Source organism: Sus scrofa, chromosome 5, assembly GCF_000003025.6.
Source record: "Sus scrofa isolate TJ Tabasco breed Duroc chromosome 5, Sscrofa11.1, whole genome shotgun sequence".
Lineage (NCBI taxonomy): Eukaryota > Metazoa > Chordata > Mammalia > Artiodactyla > Suidae > Sus > Sus scrofa.
In genome coordinates, this window is record NC_010447.5 from 61,871,874 (window position 1) to 61,889,517 (window position 17,644).

General features: G+C 38.3%; 1 protein-coding gene across 1 annotated transcript; it reads right to left on the bottom strand.

Moving 5' to 3' along the window:
• On the bottom strand, positions 4,177-13,434 carry CLEC9A (C-type lectin domain containing 9A). The gene is given in 7 exon segments (XM_021091240.1): positions 4,177-4,584; positions 4,587-4,654; positions 5,915-6,036; positions 7,172-7,254; positions 7,257-7,322; positions 10,936-11,043; positions 12,522-13,434. Coding segments are annotated over 7 exon segments (600 nt in total). The 5' UTR covers positions 12,613-13,434; the 3' UTR covers positions 4,177-4,522.

Below are 17,644 nucleotides of genomic sequence, written 5' to 3' on the forward strand. Positions count from 1 at the left end.
GCTTTCTTTGGAGCTCCATATTCATGAAGACATTGTAGAGAGGCACCTGCTCTGGGGAGCTGTGGATATTACCAGATATTTTCTATGAAAGATATAGATGTATCATGAATGTGGTTTATATAATAAAGACGAGGCAAGAGACATGGATCATGCCTTTGGTTAAGTAAGTGTTACCTTCCTTGCTACTGCAGAAAGTACGGCTAATCTGAGAAAGTCAAATGATTTTGTTAACTAAGTAACAAAACATGAGTCAGCATGTTTTAAGCCTTGACCCCTGGTGTCTGACACAACAGCAGACTAGTTCAGGGCTACGTGACAAGTGTCTCTCTAAATGCCATTGCTTTAATGAGTCTAACTGCCTAGTTAGTGAGTGTTGACTACTGATCTCTGTCCAAATCTGCAACCTAAGGGGAAGTGTCGCTTCAGATGGTGGAGAAGGAAAGATAATAGCATTAATTTGGCATCGGTTAGTCTAAAGTTTATCCACTCCCCCATCTTTGTCCTCACTCCCCTCCTTCATCCAACAAAATCCACGATACTGATCACACTGTGAGCAAATACTTCAAAAGAACAGAAAAAGGAGGATGGCACAGAAGTCTCTCCACAAACTTTTTTTTAAGACTAGGAAATAATCATAACATGAACTTGAAAATAGGACTTTCTGAGAACAAGTTTCCACTGCGAAGCAGAGAGGGCAGCATCCTGTGAATTGATTTTCCATCACGAATAGACTTTTTTCTTCAAGGCTCTTGTGTGTTAGGTAATTCTGAAGAAATTGCGGGGAAAAGTCAAACGAGGAACATAGCCTTTCCTGGTAGATCGAAGTTCCCCAGGGTACACAATGAGCTATTTCTTTTCCTGAGGATATTGAACCAGCTCTTAAAACTTATCAACAGGAAACAGGTCAGGAGCCCTGTAACAGCAGGAAATGTGAGAAGTGTGCTGGGAGCTTTTACTTTGCAGATAGAAGCTGATCATGAAATAAGGAGAAGGGTCTAGAATGTTGCCTCAGGGTTGGCCTCAATATTTGGGAGTCAAATCCTTTCTAATAGAATTCTTACAGTTTTTAAAGATTACAGACAGCAGCGTGATCTGATTTAAAGTGTACATAACTTCTTTTACAACTTTCATTGTATGACTAGACTTTTAGAATCTAATGATACTTACAATTCTATCAATATTACTATTTTATGTTTTTTCTTTTGATACATTTAATGTCCTTTGAACAGACCATGGTAAATAACATCTTTACATTTGTTGGATAGAGATTTATTTTTCCTATCCTTTCCTTTTTTTTTTTTTTAAGCTAATCTAGGGAGTTCCCTTGTGGCACAGCAAGTTAGGGATCCAGCATTGTCACTGCAGCAGCTCAGGTCGCTGCTGTGGTGCGGGTTTGAGCCCTGGCCCCGGAACTTTCACATGCCTTGAGTATAGAAAAAAGTGAACAAACAAAAAGCTAAATCTGGAACTCATTGAGGGGGATCAAATAGACCCCTTTCATTATTGATGAGTCTAAGGTTTGAAACTGGTTTTCTCAATGCTAAGGTCCAGGTTCTTCTCACTGTGTTGAAAAATGCGTTCGTATTTTGGGCCAAAAGCAAACTGCAAGGAAACTTCTTCCACCCAGACCATCTGTGTAGAAAGCAATACTGCTGATGAGATCTGGAGAGGTTTACGCCAGCCGCTCTGTAGATAAAACTCGGGCTTGTAAATACTGTATCCCATGTGTGCAGATGACATCAGCCCAAGGATGTTTGCCTCCTGCTTCATTGTGCTTCTTTTAAAAAGAGTTCTTAAATGCTTCCTATCCTTTCTCTAAACACAGCTCCATGACAATACTTGGAAGAATCTTGAAGACAAACAGTCTCGACTACTAAAATTTGCTATTGTTTCTCCTTTATTCCAGGTTATTATATTGAGTAGCCAGCTGACAGCTGCAAAAACCAAACAGAGCAGACACCTATACTGTGTTTCCCTTGCTATTTTCCTTTTATAGGTTCAGCAGAAAACTAAAGAAAAATCCCTTTTATTGAAATTCTCAATGTTTTAAACTCCAAGGGTAAATAAAGACACAACACAAAAACAGGCTCTTCCCATCCTTGAAGGAATTTCTCCTTTTAGAGGTCATTTTTCACAATAGACTCCCAGGTTCCATTAAATGCTTTGTATTGCCTACATGAATTAGGTTTGATTTTATTTCATTTATTTTTAGCACTGTGCTTATTATAAGGAGAGAAAGATGAGAATCTAATGTATCTTAGCTACTCCTTGTGAGACATGAGAGAGTAAGTAAAACTGTGTTGAATTTAGCATATATTTGATGAGAATCTTTGGTCTGGTGTTGTTCTAGAGATGGTAGGTAAGTGGTAGAAAAGTACTGTAATAATAATTAGTGAATTTTCCTTGCTATAAATCACAACACACTTTTACATCCATTCTCTCTGGGGAACAGGCTAGTCCATCCTTCAAGGAGCCTGCAGACCCAGGGTGAAGATTATCTACAGATTCATTAACTTTAAAGCAGATCTTCTCTCCAGATAGTTGATGACAATTTACGCACGAACTCTACCTTTCCAATATTCTTATAACATGAGCAGGGAAAAGGGTCATTTTTATCTGATACACACAAAGGAGGTTGATGCCTAAAGCTGACTGATGATTTACTCTCTACTCAAGCAGAGAATGGAATGTGAAACTCCATGCAAAGTGCATTCTCAGCCATTTAGATATATTAATGGTTTCATCCTCCAACAGTATTTTGAAGTAAGCTCTGTTATTATTTCACAATGAGGAAATTCAGGCACAAAGAGATGTAGTTAAAAGTACTAGAGTCTCGGAGTTCCCTGGTGGCCTAGTGGCTAAGGATTTGGCATTGCCATTGCTGTGGTGCAGGTTTGATCCCTGGCCCAGGAACTTCTACCAGCCACAGGGATAACAACAACAAAAAAAGTGCTGGAGTCTTAAACTTGAGGATTCAGGTCATGAGTCTTTTTTGTGAGAGGTGGGCCTGGTCAGTGAGATGGGAACTCATAGCTCATCTTTACTGGAGACATGTCAATATCGGCAGCCTGACTACTCCTTCTACTTCCTTGTACCTCTCGTTGTTCCTCTCTCCAATAGAACTCTGCAGTCCTAAGAATGGTGTTGTCTTTTCTTTTTTCTCTTTCTTTCTTTCTTTCTTTCTTTCTTTCTTTCTTTCTTTCTTTCTTTCTTTCTTTCTTTCTTTCTTTCTTTCTTTCTTTCTTTTTACAGCTGCACCCACAGCATATGGAGGGTCCCAGGCTAGTGGTCGAATCAGAAATGCAGCTACCGGTCTACACCACAGCCACAGCAACTCAGGATCTGAGCCTAATTTGTGACCTACATCAGAGCTCATGGCAATGATGGATCCTTAATCCACTGAGCGAGGCCAGGGATTGAACCCTCATCCTCACAGAGACAATGTCAGGTCCTCAACCCCTGAGCCACAGCAGGAACTCCAAGAATGGTATTGTCTAACAGGCAGCAGATAGTAGCTTGTCTTCCTTCCTATTTGAAAGTCCTCATCTCTGTCCTCCCATCCTACTGGCCTGATAGCGTAATGCCCAGAAACCCAGCAACTGCCTATAAATACCTGGCAAACAGTGAGTTTAAAAAGATCACATTTATTTATTTATTAATGTTACGGCAGATACCCAGCAGCCCTGCGCTGCAGCGTATCAGCTCTGGTGACAGCCCCGTGGCTGTAGCGTACCAGCTCCGGCAGCTTTGCGGCTGCAGTGGATCAGCTCTTTTACCCGGCGAGAAACCAAGCGAGCACTCGGAGAGTTGGAGAACTCAGGTTTATTACGCCGGCGGGCTCAGAGGAGATCGCTCTCCAGAGTCTGAGCCCTGAAGAGGGGTTTCACAAGGCTTTTATGGGCTACGTCTTCCGGGTCCAAGCTTGACTAGTTGGACTGGAGTGACGTCAGGCAAGGTAGTGGATGCGGAAACAAATTGACAGAAGCAGATGCATGGGGGAGGACTGGTTGGGGCAGTTGGCTAGACTTTGCTTAGTCATCATGGCTGGGGTCTCTCCTTTCTACATTTTATTGGGACATTTTCTCCTACATTAAGAGTATCAGCCAGATAAAACTGCATCATCTTCTCAGTGTCTTATAGATTTCTCTGTAGAATTTACAGTCATTCTAGATTAAAAAAAAAAAAAAAAAAAAAAAAAAAAAGACAGGGAGAGTGAGAAATGACAAATGGAAATTGTTTTTCTGCAGCATGTTCTCAGCTCTTTAGGGTTTTGTCCTCTGTCGCTCTACATCAATTTTATTCGTGGGAGTTCATTTAAGCAATGTCAAATGAATGTTTGGTAAGTATTGAGGAATCTTACCAAGCGTAAATGAAGGCTAGGTTTTGTGTCTCAGGTAGTTGGTTTCACAGCCCTCACGCTGGTTTACTTCTGCACTGGCTCTTTGGCTCCTGGTGGTAGGTTTTCCAACAACCTGTTGCAAATATTATCATAATAGGGAAATCACTTCAAGCAAAATTTCTTTCAGAGAGAAGATCTTAATGCATACTTCTCACAGATAAAATATTTCCAAAGGCTGCAGTTGTGGAATAAAGGAATATGTTTTGGAGGTATCCATAGGCCTAGTTGATTGATTGGCATTCTTGCATTGGTGACCTGGAGAGCAGGTCAGTGCATCTGAGGTTAGGTGTGAGGTTGAGCTGATTTTCTTTGGGACAATCAAATGAGAGGTGTACAGCTTTTTGTTTTGTTCAGTCTGTCACCCTCCTGTAGTAGTTTTGTCCTCCTTCTTCAATAACAGAACTATTATGACTAAAGGAATGTATAGATATATGTGTATAACTGGGTCACTTTGCTGTACAGCAGAAATTGGCACAACACTGTAAATCAACTATACTTTAATAAAAAAATTAAACAATAAAAAATCTGTTTTCTCTTAATAAAATATATAAATATCATTTCAAAAAGTAGCATCTATTTTTTAGCTTGGGTACACAAAGATAGGCTCTAATTTTGAATCTTTTTTCTGACTCTTAATTCTCAAAATATGAAGGCATCTGATTGAGTTGACCAGCCTCCCCAGTTCTTTCTGAAAGCTTGCGAAGGAAATCGCTTAATGGTTACGATAATCTCTTGCACTTAGCACTCTCTATCCATTAAACAATTCAAAGGAAATGTACTTGATAATTGCATATAATATTGTTCATTCAAACTCTCAAATGTTGACGTGAATGTGCTACAGGGTAACGGCTGTGGGGCTGAGAAGGTGAAAGACTTAGTATAGTTGATTCACTATGTTCTGTCCATCTCTGATATATAGCAAAGTGACCCAGTCATACATATACACACATTCTTTTTGTCATATTATCTTCTATCATTTTCTGATTAGATACAGTTCCCTGTGCTTTCTATACAGCAGGACCTCAGAATGGCTATCATTAATAAGTTTACAAATAACAAAGGCTGGAGAGGGTGTGGAGAAAAGGGAATGCTTCCACACTGCTGGTGGGAATGTAAATTGGTACAACCACTATGGAAAACAGTTTGGAAGTTCCCCAGAAAACTAAAAATAGAACTAGCATACGATCAAGCGATCCTACTCCTGAGCATATATCTGCACAAAACTACAATTCAAAAAGATACACACACCCCTGTGTTCACTGCAGCACTATTCACAATAGCCAAGACATGGAAACAACCTAAATGTCCACTGACAGATGAGTGGATAAAGAAGATGTGCTACATATACACCATGTGGCTACTCTTAAATTATCTTGGCTTGGTTCCAGTCAGAAGCCTGTAAAGTGATCACACCAGTTATGTCTCCTGGAGGAAGTGTAAGGTACAGAATAAAATGAACTTTTGGATTCCCTCATGTGTCTAATTCTTCTTGGAACACTCCCCTTAGAGACTTACAGGTCAGGGGAAGGAGAGGAGCCATCTTGCCAAAGTCAAGGCTGGCTGGGCCCGTCCTGAGACAGATCCACCCAGTAACCATAGCTGCTTTTGATCTTCCTTAGGCTGCCAGTGATAAAGTTCTATAAGAAATAAGACCTGATAGTGAACTGGCAGGGGGGAGGGGGCGGAAAAATAGAAAAAAAAAAAAACCAATAAACTACATCAACTATAAAGTGTAGTATTTTGCCTACTTGGAAATAATTGGAACTCGAGAAATGAGAGAGAAAGAGAGTTTTTAAAAGAAAGGATACTTTTTTCCCTCTGTTGCCAAATGATCAATGTGATGTTAAGGACTGTGGAAAAAATAAGCATCTAGTATCGAAATAGTTTTAACAGATTCAGAATTTATCAGATGGTATATGTCTTTCCTAGGATATTTCAAGGTGAGAAGTAATTCAGAAGATTCCAAAAGCCACTTAACTGTAGGCATATTTTGGTAGAAGAAATACTCCTAAATTTTGTCACTAAATGTGCACAGACAAAAATAGTACAAACCCATAATTGTAATAAGTTTAGTCCAAGTTGCTTTGTTTTACTGCATACCCATAACAAAGTGTTCTCCTAGTACTTTTATAAAAGTGAACGTTGACTCATTATTGAATACAGCAGATACATATTTTTAATAAATCTAGACACATGTAACTATGCCTTCCAGTTCACAAATTTATGGTAGAATGATTTCAGGGGAACCTTTTCTTGTTTTCTCATTAAGATGTTAGTAAACTAAGTTTAATGTTAAACATTTTATTTAGAAAATTCTTATTTTCATAGACCTCTCCATTTCATGATGTCACCTCACTTTCTATACTTCTACTTTTCTTTGATAATTACAAAATTGTTGAAAGGGTATTATGCTTCCCTACAGCACTGAAAATAATACATTTAAAACATATGTATAATTCTAACGTACGCATAGCTTGGAGTGGATTATTATATCACAGAATGGTATTTCCCTTACCCTGTCTCATTTTTGATTAACAAAGGACATAGAGCTAACACATTATCACTGATTTCTGAATAACCATCCCACTTTTTGTTTTTTCAGTTAAGAGGAAAACAAGCCATGCTAATTCCTACTTTGTGTTAAATCTTTTTTGTTTTCTACAAATATACCAGTGCTACATAATATCAAGGAATTCTATAAGAATCGGTCATTTATTTTAATGGGTAATATGGTATTTTCAGAATGATATGAAACCGTAAAACAATGTTTACCATTTCTTCCTTGTTGTCTATTTGTAGAAGCTTGGAGCCCTTCTTTAAACAATCCTCATTACTGGTGTGCCAAATTTTCCAGTTTCAAAGACATAGTAACAACCTTCTTCATTCTGAATCCAATTGTCTGGACAAGGGTTGCAGTTACAAGCTTTGAATATAAACATTTTACTAGAGTTACTGCAAAACTATTAGTAGCACATCTCCTCCAAAGAACCCCTTGCATCACTCCCAGTGAAGGTGAATTCTCTAACCCACTGTTTTACATGATGCAAGACTTGCCAATTTCAGCACTTTTGAGGCTGAGTACAGTAAGATTTATATGCTTTTTTCCAAATGCAATAGGTCTCTAAATATTAGCTTAAGATAAAATTAATTTTAGAAGGTCTTTCCCCAAATTGTTCCTCTTCTATAATAATTGATCTGATTATTTTGATCAAATTATTTTTATTTTATTCATAATAAAACTTTTTATTTATAATAAATTCTATTTATTTTTTATAATTTATTATAAAATCCGATTTTTACAAATCTTTCCTCTTTTTAACTTTGCATCATTTACCATCTTCATTTGTTTGCTTATTGTTTCATGTCTATTAATCTCACTGGCCAAATTTAATTGGGAATGTACTGAGACTTTAGGTGAGTAGAATAGTAAGCCTCAAGTAGATGTTAACATTCTGAGTTAAACATGAAAATGTTTTCCGTAAAACAGAACAAACAATGCACCTTATGGAGAGAGTTGAAATGATGGGGTAAGGAAGATTGAAGAAAAACCCAGTGACCAATATGTTTATTCTAGGGCTTTGATATGACAAAGAAGTAAGCCATGATGTTTAACCAGTTTTATGGAACCTGTCTTAAGAAAGAAAAGGAGGATGCTCAGATGTATTAATGGAGAACCAAAGGGAAAGAATTTCACCAAATGTTTCTGGCACAGTTTTATCGAGGGAAAGATACTAAAACTTTCAGAACTCTAGTTTCCGGAGAAAAGCCTTCTATTTAGGGTCACAAATAGTTCATTGTCGGTTTCCATGGCCAGATGTCAGGTTGCTTAAGGGTCTTCAATATCCTTCATTTGAAATACACTTTAATCAATATCCCAGATATTGTTAAAGTTTTAGCTCAAGTGGTGTTGACAATGGCAGCTGAGGGATGACAATTGCTGGATTTGTATGGTTTCCACAATGGATATTGTCACTCATTTAAGGTTGATGGCTCACAGGCAGGCCTAACTCATGCTTTCAATAGTCTATTGTATTTAAAAACATTACAGTTCTTTAAACATTTACTTGATAAATTTCTTTCTTTTTTTTTCGTCTTTTGTCTTTTTAGGGCCAAGCCCACAGCATATGGAAGTTCCCAGGCTAGGGGTCAAAAGGGAGCTGTAGCCAGTGGCCAGAGCCACAGCAACTCCAGATCTGAGCTGCCTCTCTGACCTACCCCACAGCTCATGGCAACTCCGGATACTTAAACCACTGAGCAAGGCCAGGGATTGAACCTGCATCCTCATAGATACTAGTTGGGTTCATTAACCACTGAGCCACAAGGAGAACTCCCTACTTGACTAAATTTCAATGAGAAGGAGCTATGGTAGGTTTTTGACCTCGCTCATTGATGATTACTTGAATGGTATCCACTAGAAGAAAGTTAATTCTCTTGATTATATGTATAAGTATTCATATAATTCTCTGTGGACTTTTAGACTATTTGTAATCTTTTGGTATTACAGAAACAAATACCACAATGAACCTTAGTTATACATGGTTCCACATGTGTGCACAGGCTAGGGATTGAATCTGAGCTGCACCTGCTGGCCTACACACAGCCATGGCAACACCGGATCCTCCATATCTGTGACCTATGCCGGCTGCAGCTTGCAGCAATGACGATTCTTAACCCACTGAACCAGGTGACAGATTGAACCCACATCCTCATGGACACTACATCATATTCTTAACCCACTAAGCCACCACAGGAACTCCCCCTATCCCCCTTTTCCATAACACCAGCTAATTCAATTCTAACACCGTCTTCCTGGAGATAGTACCAGATCCTATAAATTAATGACTCTGTCCCTTAAGATTGTTCCCTGCTTCAGATGCCAGTGCAAGAAGTAGGTCCCCAGGTTACCCACCACTTCTGTTTGATTTGGCTACAAATTGGAGGTGCCTATGACTCCCTCCTGGGTTCAATCAATTTGATAGAGTGGCTCACAGACAGGGAAATGAGTTTACCAGTTTATTAAAGGATATGATAAAAGGTACAGATGAACAATCATGGATGCTTGTCAGATTTATTAACCACTGAGCCACAACGAGAATTCCTATAGATTTATTTTTATGTAAAAAATAAATTCTATATTCCATTCACTTGACAACATTGTCTCAAGATGTTGCATCTTCTGTGATTTTGCTTTAAATTGAAAGTGTTTTTAGTACTTCGTTTCCTTTATCGTCTTATCCCCAGTACTTAATATTTATAAAATAATGTTGAAATTTGTTATATACAGTTGAGTTGATACCTAACCTTATCTTTTGATATTTGCAATGTCAGTTAAATATGGATTCTTATGGTTGGAATGGAACTTGGAAATATCTCATTTGAAGTCCCCAGGTTTTACAGAAGAAATTGAATTATTGTATGTTAATTGCCTTATCTGGTAGTTTGCTTTCAACATTGGCAGTCTGCTTCTAGTATATCTGTTTGATAAATGGATATTTGTGAATTTCTTTAAAAATGCACCATACATTATATATATATAAAATAAAGTACAGAGGGAGGATAGGATGAGATAAGGAAAGCTTTCTGGAAGTTCCAACATTTATGCTAGGCTGTGAAATTTTATTTGAGGAGACAGAGAAGGTAATAATCCCTTTTTGAGTAACTATTAAAACATTCCTCTCGGAACTACCAAAAAAATAAGCTCGGAGCTAACATGAGCAAGGTCAAGTTTCTTGTACTTTGTGGAAGCAAACCTTGAATCCTTCTCTGCCTCGTTTCAGAACTCATAATTCTCCCTCACCAGATAATTCCTCCTAGATAGAAAAATGTTTTGCCAAGGCATACCAGAAATAAGAATTATCCATACAATAATCTTCATCTCTGTCTTTCTAAGCATATCTCTTAGTGCTAGCATGAGTGATAATAAAGGGTCTTATTCCTTTTTCTAGGACCTACAGTGCTGTAATCATTACATTTTATAAAAATTCACTTGCTAGATATAGAAACATGTCTCAAACTGGGGCTGAAAAGAATAAAGAAATGTGGTTAAATATGGCCAGAGTAAAGTTTTCATGTTTGCATTAAACATATTAAATTGTAACTTGCCTACTATAAAATGAAAAACTCACGTTAAAATAATCGTCATTAGTGAAGTGTAGAATAAATGTGTATTAGAAAAGGAAGGGCATATGCTGAAATATTTCAAACTGCATACTTTGGCATCAGATCATGATACACAAATGGAATCATAACATAAGCAGTTATTTGCATTATTTTCCCCAAAAAGACCTATGGCTTTAGGTTTGAGTTAAACAACATGTAATTGAACAATGAATGTTGTCAATCCAAGTACCTAGACAGTAATAGCAAATAAATGTTCTATGACTTAAATTAGGAAACCATTATTTTATATCATTTATGTGCATGTAGATGTTTCTAATTGATTTGTTTACCCATTTATTACTTACGAAGTTCTGTTATAATAATATACATACATGTAATTGTATAGAAAGCTATATGTGGTATGTAATCTATTGATTATTTTGAAGATATTCTTTTGTACTTACACTTGATGCCCAAGAAAATACAGGTTGCTAATGAGTCCATGCAAAAAATACACGAAATCACCACCACAAGGCACCATGTTCCTAAACAAGGAATTGGGATAATTAGAGGAAGTAGGTGAAAAATGTGGGTCAGGACAGGGCTGGACTGAGTACAATAAGGAGTTAACATTGGGCAGTCCTCCTAGAGAATCATTGAGGTCTTGGAACTCTGTGTAACAGGAAGAGCAAACTCAAATTCCTTGAAACACGAATTATAATTTGGAAAATATTTGATTTGGGAAAAAATGCCAAATTGAAAGATTTAACAGTAGATTCTCTTATTCTTGTCTGTTCTCACAGACTTTGTAACAAGGTAGATATATTCTCTTCCAACAGTCTTTTAGAGACACTGACAAACTGGGCAGCTGGATTTAATTTTTGAGAGCAAAGATGCTGTCTCAAAGCTCCCCATATCTTATCAGTGTCCCTTGACCATGATTGGTTCAAAGACATTTCCCTTTAAACTTCTGATTTTGGATGGGGAACATCTTTAAAGGTAATTTTGCCACTACTTAAGAGGAGAAAAGGAAGAACAAGCGATGTATCATATTCTGAATGCTGGTCAGGGAAAATGCATAAAATGTATCTCTGAATAGTGTAGGCTGAAAAATGGCTCTGCCCAAAATACCTACAGCCTAATCTTTGGAACCTACATAAGAGAACTTATGTGGAAAAGAGACTTTAATTACAAAATTAAGTAAAAGATCTTGGGATAGGGAGATTATCCTGTTTTATCTGAGTCCTTATAAGTGAAACATAGACCAGGGAAACAGACAGCCGTGTGATGAAAGAAGCAGAGAGACATCTGAAAATGTTATGCTGCTGTCTCAGGAGATGGAAACGGATGCATGGGCTAAGAAAAGCAAGAAATGCAGCTCTAGAAGCTGGAAAAGACAGGGAGTGGGCTGTTCCCTAGAGCCTTTCTAGACCCAAATACATTGGTTTTAGTCCTGTGGAACCCATTTTGGACTTTTGATCTCCAGAATTATAAGAAAATAAATTGGTGTTGTTGTAAGCCCCCAGGTTTGTCGGAATTTATTACCTAAACAATAGAAAATGCATACAAATATTAAATAATAAAGACAGAACTGATTGAGGCTGATGAGCATTGGCCAGTTTTTTCAACTTATACTTAATCTTTTTGTTCTTGGTATTTATCAGATAATTTGAAGGGCGTTTTTATGTGGGAACTGATATTATACAAAATGTATGCTTTCTTTCACTTATGTTCCCAATCCAGGAATTCTTTATCTTTCCAATAAGAAAGAAAAAGAGAAAAACAAAAACCAAAAACCAATGTACTACATATTTCTCAAGCCCATTTGCTCTTTTTCCTTTTCACCTTGACTTATTCTTCCTCCACTTTGTTTCATTTTTTAATGTTAGCCTATTATGCACATTATAATACTCTTAAGTGGGTTATCTCAGATTAGAAAGATCACCTTGGGCTCTTCATAGAACAGGAAAAAAGAAAACCCATAAATCACAAGGTCTTGGTCTAAATAATTAGAACTGGTTACCTGAATTTTTGGTAGGAGACAGATATTTTTGGTAAGGGCTTTGTGTTGGGTTATCCCACTGGAAAGAAGTGTCTCTTTCTTCCTCCAGCATGTCTGAGATGCTTTGAGTGGGTCAGGCAGTGCCCGTGAGAGGCTGAGACAGAAAACTCCTTTTGTACTCAGGAGCAGATTAATGAAAGAACTGAAATCAGCTTCCCTTTCACACGGTGGGGAAATACATTTGAGTTTAAGGAATAGAATCGATATGCATCTTCATCCAGAAAGCAGAAGTTTATGCAGTGGAAGCCAAAGCATAACTTGGTAAAGAAGGAAATGAGAAAGAAACTGAACTGAAAATGGCCAGCGATAGAATAAGTTATTACTCTGGTTTCTAAACTGGAGTGGATGTTGAGGGGGATAGCGCTGGATTACTGTTAAGAGGGAAAGGCCAGAAGTGCAAAGAATGTGCTTATATTTGGTAGAGAATATGAAGCATGAGGATGACCTCGATAGCCTAGATACCAGGAGAGCTCACATTGGACACACCAGCGTGTGACGAGTTGTAGATCGCTGTGTATACTTCAACAAGAAAGGTGGGAAGGGATTGCATCCCTAAGATAAATGGATATACTTTATTGGTTGGGGTGATGCAGTTGCTGTGACAAGTAAACTTCAAAAGACTGCTCATTTAACACAAAGTTTGTTTTTCCATCCCGTAACATTTTAGCTCAAGTAATCCTGGTTAGAGGGTATTTTCCCTTCAAATGGGACCAGGACTCCTTCTTCTCTGTAAAACAGCAGAGTCTCCTACTTGTAGCCATTGGAAAGGAAAAGACAAGGTGACACATCTACAGCTGCTTCTTCAAAGTCATAACCTTGGTCCTACTGTACAGCACGGGGAACTAAGTCTCTTGGGATAGCCCATGACAGAAGATAAGAAATGGAATATATATTATATATGTATGACTGGGTCATTTTGCTGTACTGCAGAAATTGGCCCAACACTGTAAATCAACTACACTTTCATTTTAAAAAAAGGCATAGCTTTGGAGTACTGTGTATCATTTATGCATCCATTTATGCAATGTCTGTGTTTTAGATCTAAAGGTTGGTCCTGATAAATAAAATTTTTGCCTGGTTGGCAAACTTTCTAAGACAATTTCACTTTAGAAGGGAAGCATGAATTATTTAGCAGACAGAGGGCCATTTTCTGCCACAACCTGTGACTACAGCGTTGGTATAGAGAAATCTGATGCTTTAATTGTCATTCATATATTGGCCATTTGTTCTCATGGCCAGAGGTCAGGTCTCAGGAATTTATAGTCTGCAAATCTCAACAATCCGCAAAACTCTCTCTTGCTTAAGTATCTCACTGGATCAATCATGGATCTCTGTAATGGAAGAAAACAAGTGATTCTCTCAAGGAAGGGGCAATCTGAGAGCACCTAAAAAAGACATTTTTATAAAGTTTGGGATAGGAATCAGGGGACCAAAGAAAGGTGGTGAACTATGCACTGGGAAGCTATTATCATCCCCAGGCCTGAAGAGTTAAGGGGAGGGTGTTTATTGGAACTTCGTGGCCTATCTGATAGCCTAAAAGATAGAATATGCAGCATTTGCCAAACCATAGCATGGTGGGAAAGAACCTGGGGCATAACACCCTGACCACTCCCCATTTTCCCTTTCTGACCACCGCTGGTACCTCTCAGTCGCCAAATGAACTGGAAACACGAGGCCGGGTTTACCCAGACAGTGCCGTACATTGGAGCTCTGCCTCCCAAGGCACAGGGTGGGGCCAAGAGGTTCTCAAGAGGCGGATGGAGCATATTCAGCAAATTCGTCAGACCTATCATATGATCGTGGAATGAGATTCTGATGTGGAAAACAGTGTGACTTAGCTCTCTATAGCTTTTACAATGCAATGATTTCTATCTTGGGTGAAAAAGAGGAAGAAACCATAAGCACACCAAATGTGCATGAAAAATAATGTCAGGAACACAGAAACGGAAGTGCAGCAAGTTGTCATTAATTTCCAAGTGCTTTCACATTTTATCAGTGCTAAATATCAGATTCAGAAAGATCTAGTTTTCCCCCACAATTCTCTGATAAATTTCTTTGGGGGAACCACTGGGCTCTCCCAATCAAAGATTAGTATGTTACTTGTATTACTTTTTAAATTTTTTTTTTTCTTTTCGTTTTAGGGCTGCACGTGTGGCATATGGAAGTTCTGGGCTAGAGGTCGAATTGGAGCTGCAGCTGCTGGTCTACACCACAGCCACAGCAGTATGGAATCCAAGCCGCATCTGTGACCTACACTGCAGCTCACAGCAATGCTGGATCCTTAACCTACTGAGCGAGGATCGAACCCGCATCCTCCCAAAGACAATGTCTGATCCTTAACCCACTGTGCCACAGAGGAAATGCCTACTTTTGATGTCTTTATTATACTACCTTATTTATTGCTTGTTACATTCCAAGTACTGTTTCAAAGGCCTTTTACATGAATTATTTTGAGTTTCACAACAGTTCTATGAAACAGACACTATAATTAGTATATTGGAACTAAATTGCAAATTGAGGCATGGAGAAGTCAAAGTATTTACTGAAGTTCAATTATGCAGTAAGTGGAAGAGTTAGTATATAAACTAAGTGGTCTGGTCATAGAACTTATGCTGTTAAAACAGCATAGACACTATTCTATTCAAACCTCTTCCTCTGGGAGTTCCCATCATGGCTCAGCAGAAACGAACCTGACTAGTATCCATGAGGAGGTGGGTTCCATCCCTGGCCTCACTCAGTGGATTAAGGATCCAGCATTGCCGTGAGCTGTGGTGTAGACTGCAGACTCGGCTTGGATCCTGTGCTGCCGAGGCTGTGGCTGGCGAGTGCAGCTCTGATTTAACCCCTAGCCTGTGAACTTCCATATGGCATATGTGCAGCCCTAAAGAAAAAAAAAAAAAAAAAAAAAGGCAAAGCTCTTCCCTTTTTTTGGTCACTCCCAGAGCATGTGGAAGTTTCAAGGCCAGGGGTCAAACCCACACCACAGCAGCAACCTGAGCCATAGCAGTGGCACCACTGGATCCTTAACCCACTGTGCCACAAAGGAAATCCCCAAATCTACGCTGTTCTTATTTCTTATATAAGCTTATGGTATGAGAACAAGAAAAAAAAATTTGTAGGTACAGTTTAATTGGCTTATGTTTTCATTGCATTTTTGCTATTCGTTATAATGTTATTTGAAATGCAGTCATGTATAGTGGTATAAAATATGTGCTTTTTAATTTAGGGGTGATAAAACACTAAATTCCTGAGATACAGCTGATTTTTTTAGTGTTTTATAAATTCTTAATTTCTATTTGGTTTCTCTAAATCAACAAGTAAAACTAGGAAAATAGTGCTATTATGCCCCTAAAGCCAAGATCTCAGGACATTTGAAATGGAAACAGAATCTGTGATATTTCTGTTATTTTTCCTCAGCCCCTCCCAAATCTGCTTGTTTATTGATAGTCTAAATCAAAATAGATTCAAGTACCTTTGTCAGTGTGCAAATCTATGAAATAATGCATATTTGTTGAGTATTTTTACATGGATCAGTACTCTGCTCAGTGCTTTACATAATTATATTAAATGAGTCTCAGAATTACTTTATGAGTAAGTAATAATATTAAGCTCATTTCACTCAGGAAGAAGCTGAGGGTTTTTGTTTGTTTCTTTTTAGGGCCACACCTGCAGCATATGGAAGTTCCCAGGCTAGGCTAGGGGTTGAATCTGAGCTAAGCTGCCAGCCTATACCATAGCCACGGCAATGCTGGATCTAAGCTGCATGTGCAGCCTATGCCACAGCTCATGGCAACGCCAGATCCTTAACCCACTAAGAGAGGCCAGGGGTTGAATTCACATCCTCATGGACACTATGTCAGGTTCTTAACCCACTGAGCCATAACAGGAATTCCAGAAACTGAGTTTTAAAGAGACCAACCAACTTGCCAAAGCTAGACAGGGACTAAGTTCTAAAGCAGTGTTTCTCCAAATGTATTAAAGACTGCTTGTGTCAGAATCAAGTAGAGGTGCTTATTAAAAACACAGGACCCTGTTTCCTAGGGTTCCAACTGAGTACGTAAGTATTTGTGTTGGGACATCAGCATGTTTTAATAAGTACCTTCTGGAAAGCTATGAAAGGAAATGAAATTGTTGCCTATTAGCCTGTTAAAGGGTGCCTCTCCACATATCTATAAATACTTCATGAGTTATACCACAAAAACCAAACATAGAACTGTCAGGAATAGAATGAGATAAAGCATTTTTGCTTGCTGTTCAACTAGCCTGTGGGCCTTATTAAGAACACTTACTCATTTTCAAACCTCATCAGTTTTCTTGCAAATTTTATTTTCCTTCTCTTGGACAGAAAATTATTGCTATTGAGTCTGACCAGAGGTGGACTTGGAATACCAATTATATTTGTATATTGCTTTTTTTTTTTTTAATCAATTGATGTGCTTTCTGATGAACTATCTCATAAAATGAGAAGCAAATATTTTGTCTCTTTCCTGTGAGCCAGGAGCTTTACTTGGTGGCATAGAAGAGAAAATAGGAAAGTCATGGAGTTTCTGATACAATTAATAGTTTAAAATTTTATTTTAGGTTGTGAAATTGTAAGGTATATGAGGCAGCTGTTAACCTATTTTAAATATCAGAAAATGGAAGGTAAGAGGCTCCATGACTGGTCCATCATTGTCTTTGAGCTAAATGATCACTGAACTGGTTCCAAGTTTAGTATACATTCCCCTAACTCATGCTGTCTTTCAAACTTAGATGCTTTACATAGTCTCGAATTATATATTTTGCGCAGTTTAAGTTAGTTAAGGCTTAACTTTTCTTTTTTTTCTTTTTTCTTTTCTTTTTTTTTTTTTGTCTTTTTGCCTTTTCTAGGGCTGCGCCCACAGCATATGGAGATTCCCAGGCTAGGGGGTCTAATCCGAGCTGTAGCCCACGGCCTATGCCACAGCCACAGCAATGTGGGATCCAAGCCGTGTCTGCAACCTACACCACAGCCCATGGCAACGCCGGATCCTTAACCTACGGAGCAAGGCCAGGGATTGAACCCACAACCTCATGGTTCCTAGCCAGATTCGTTAACCACTGCG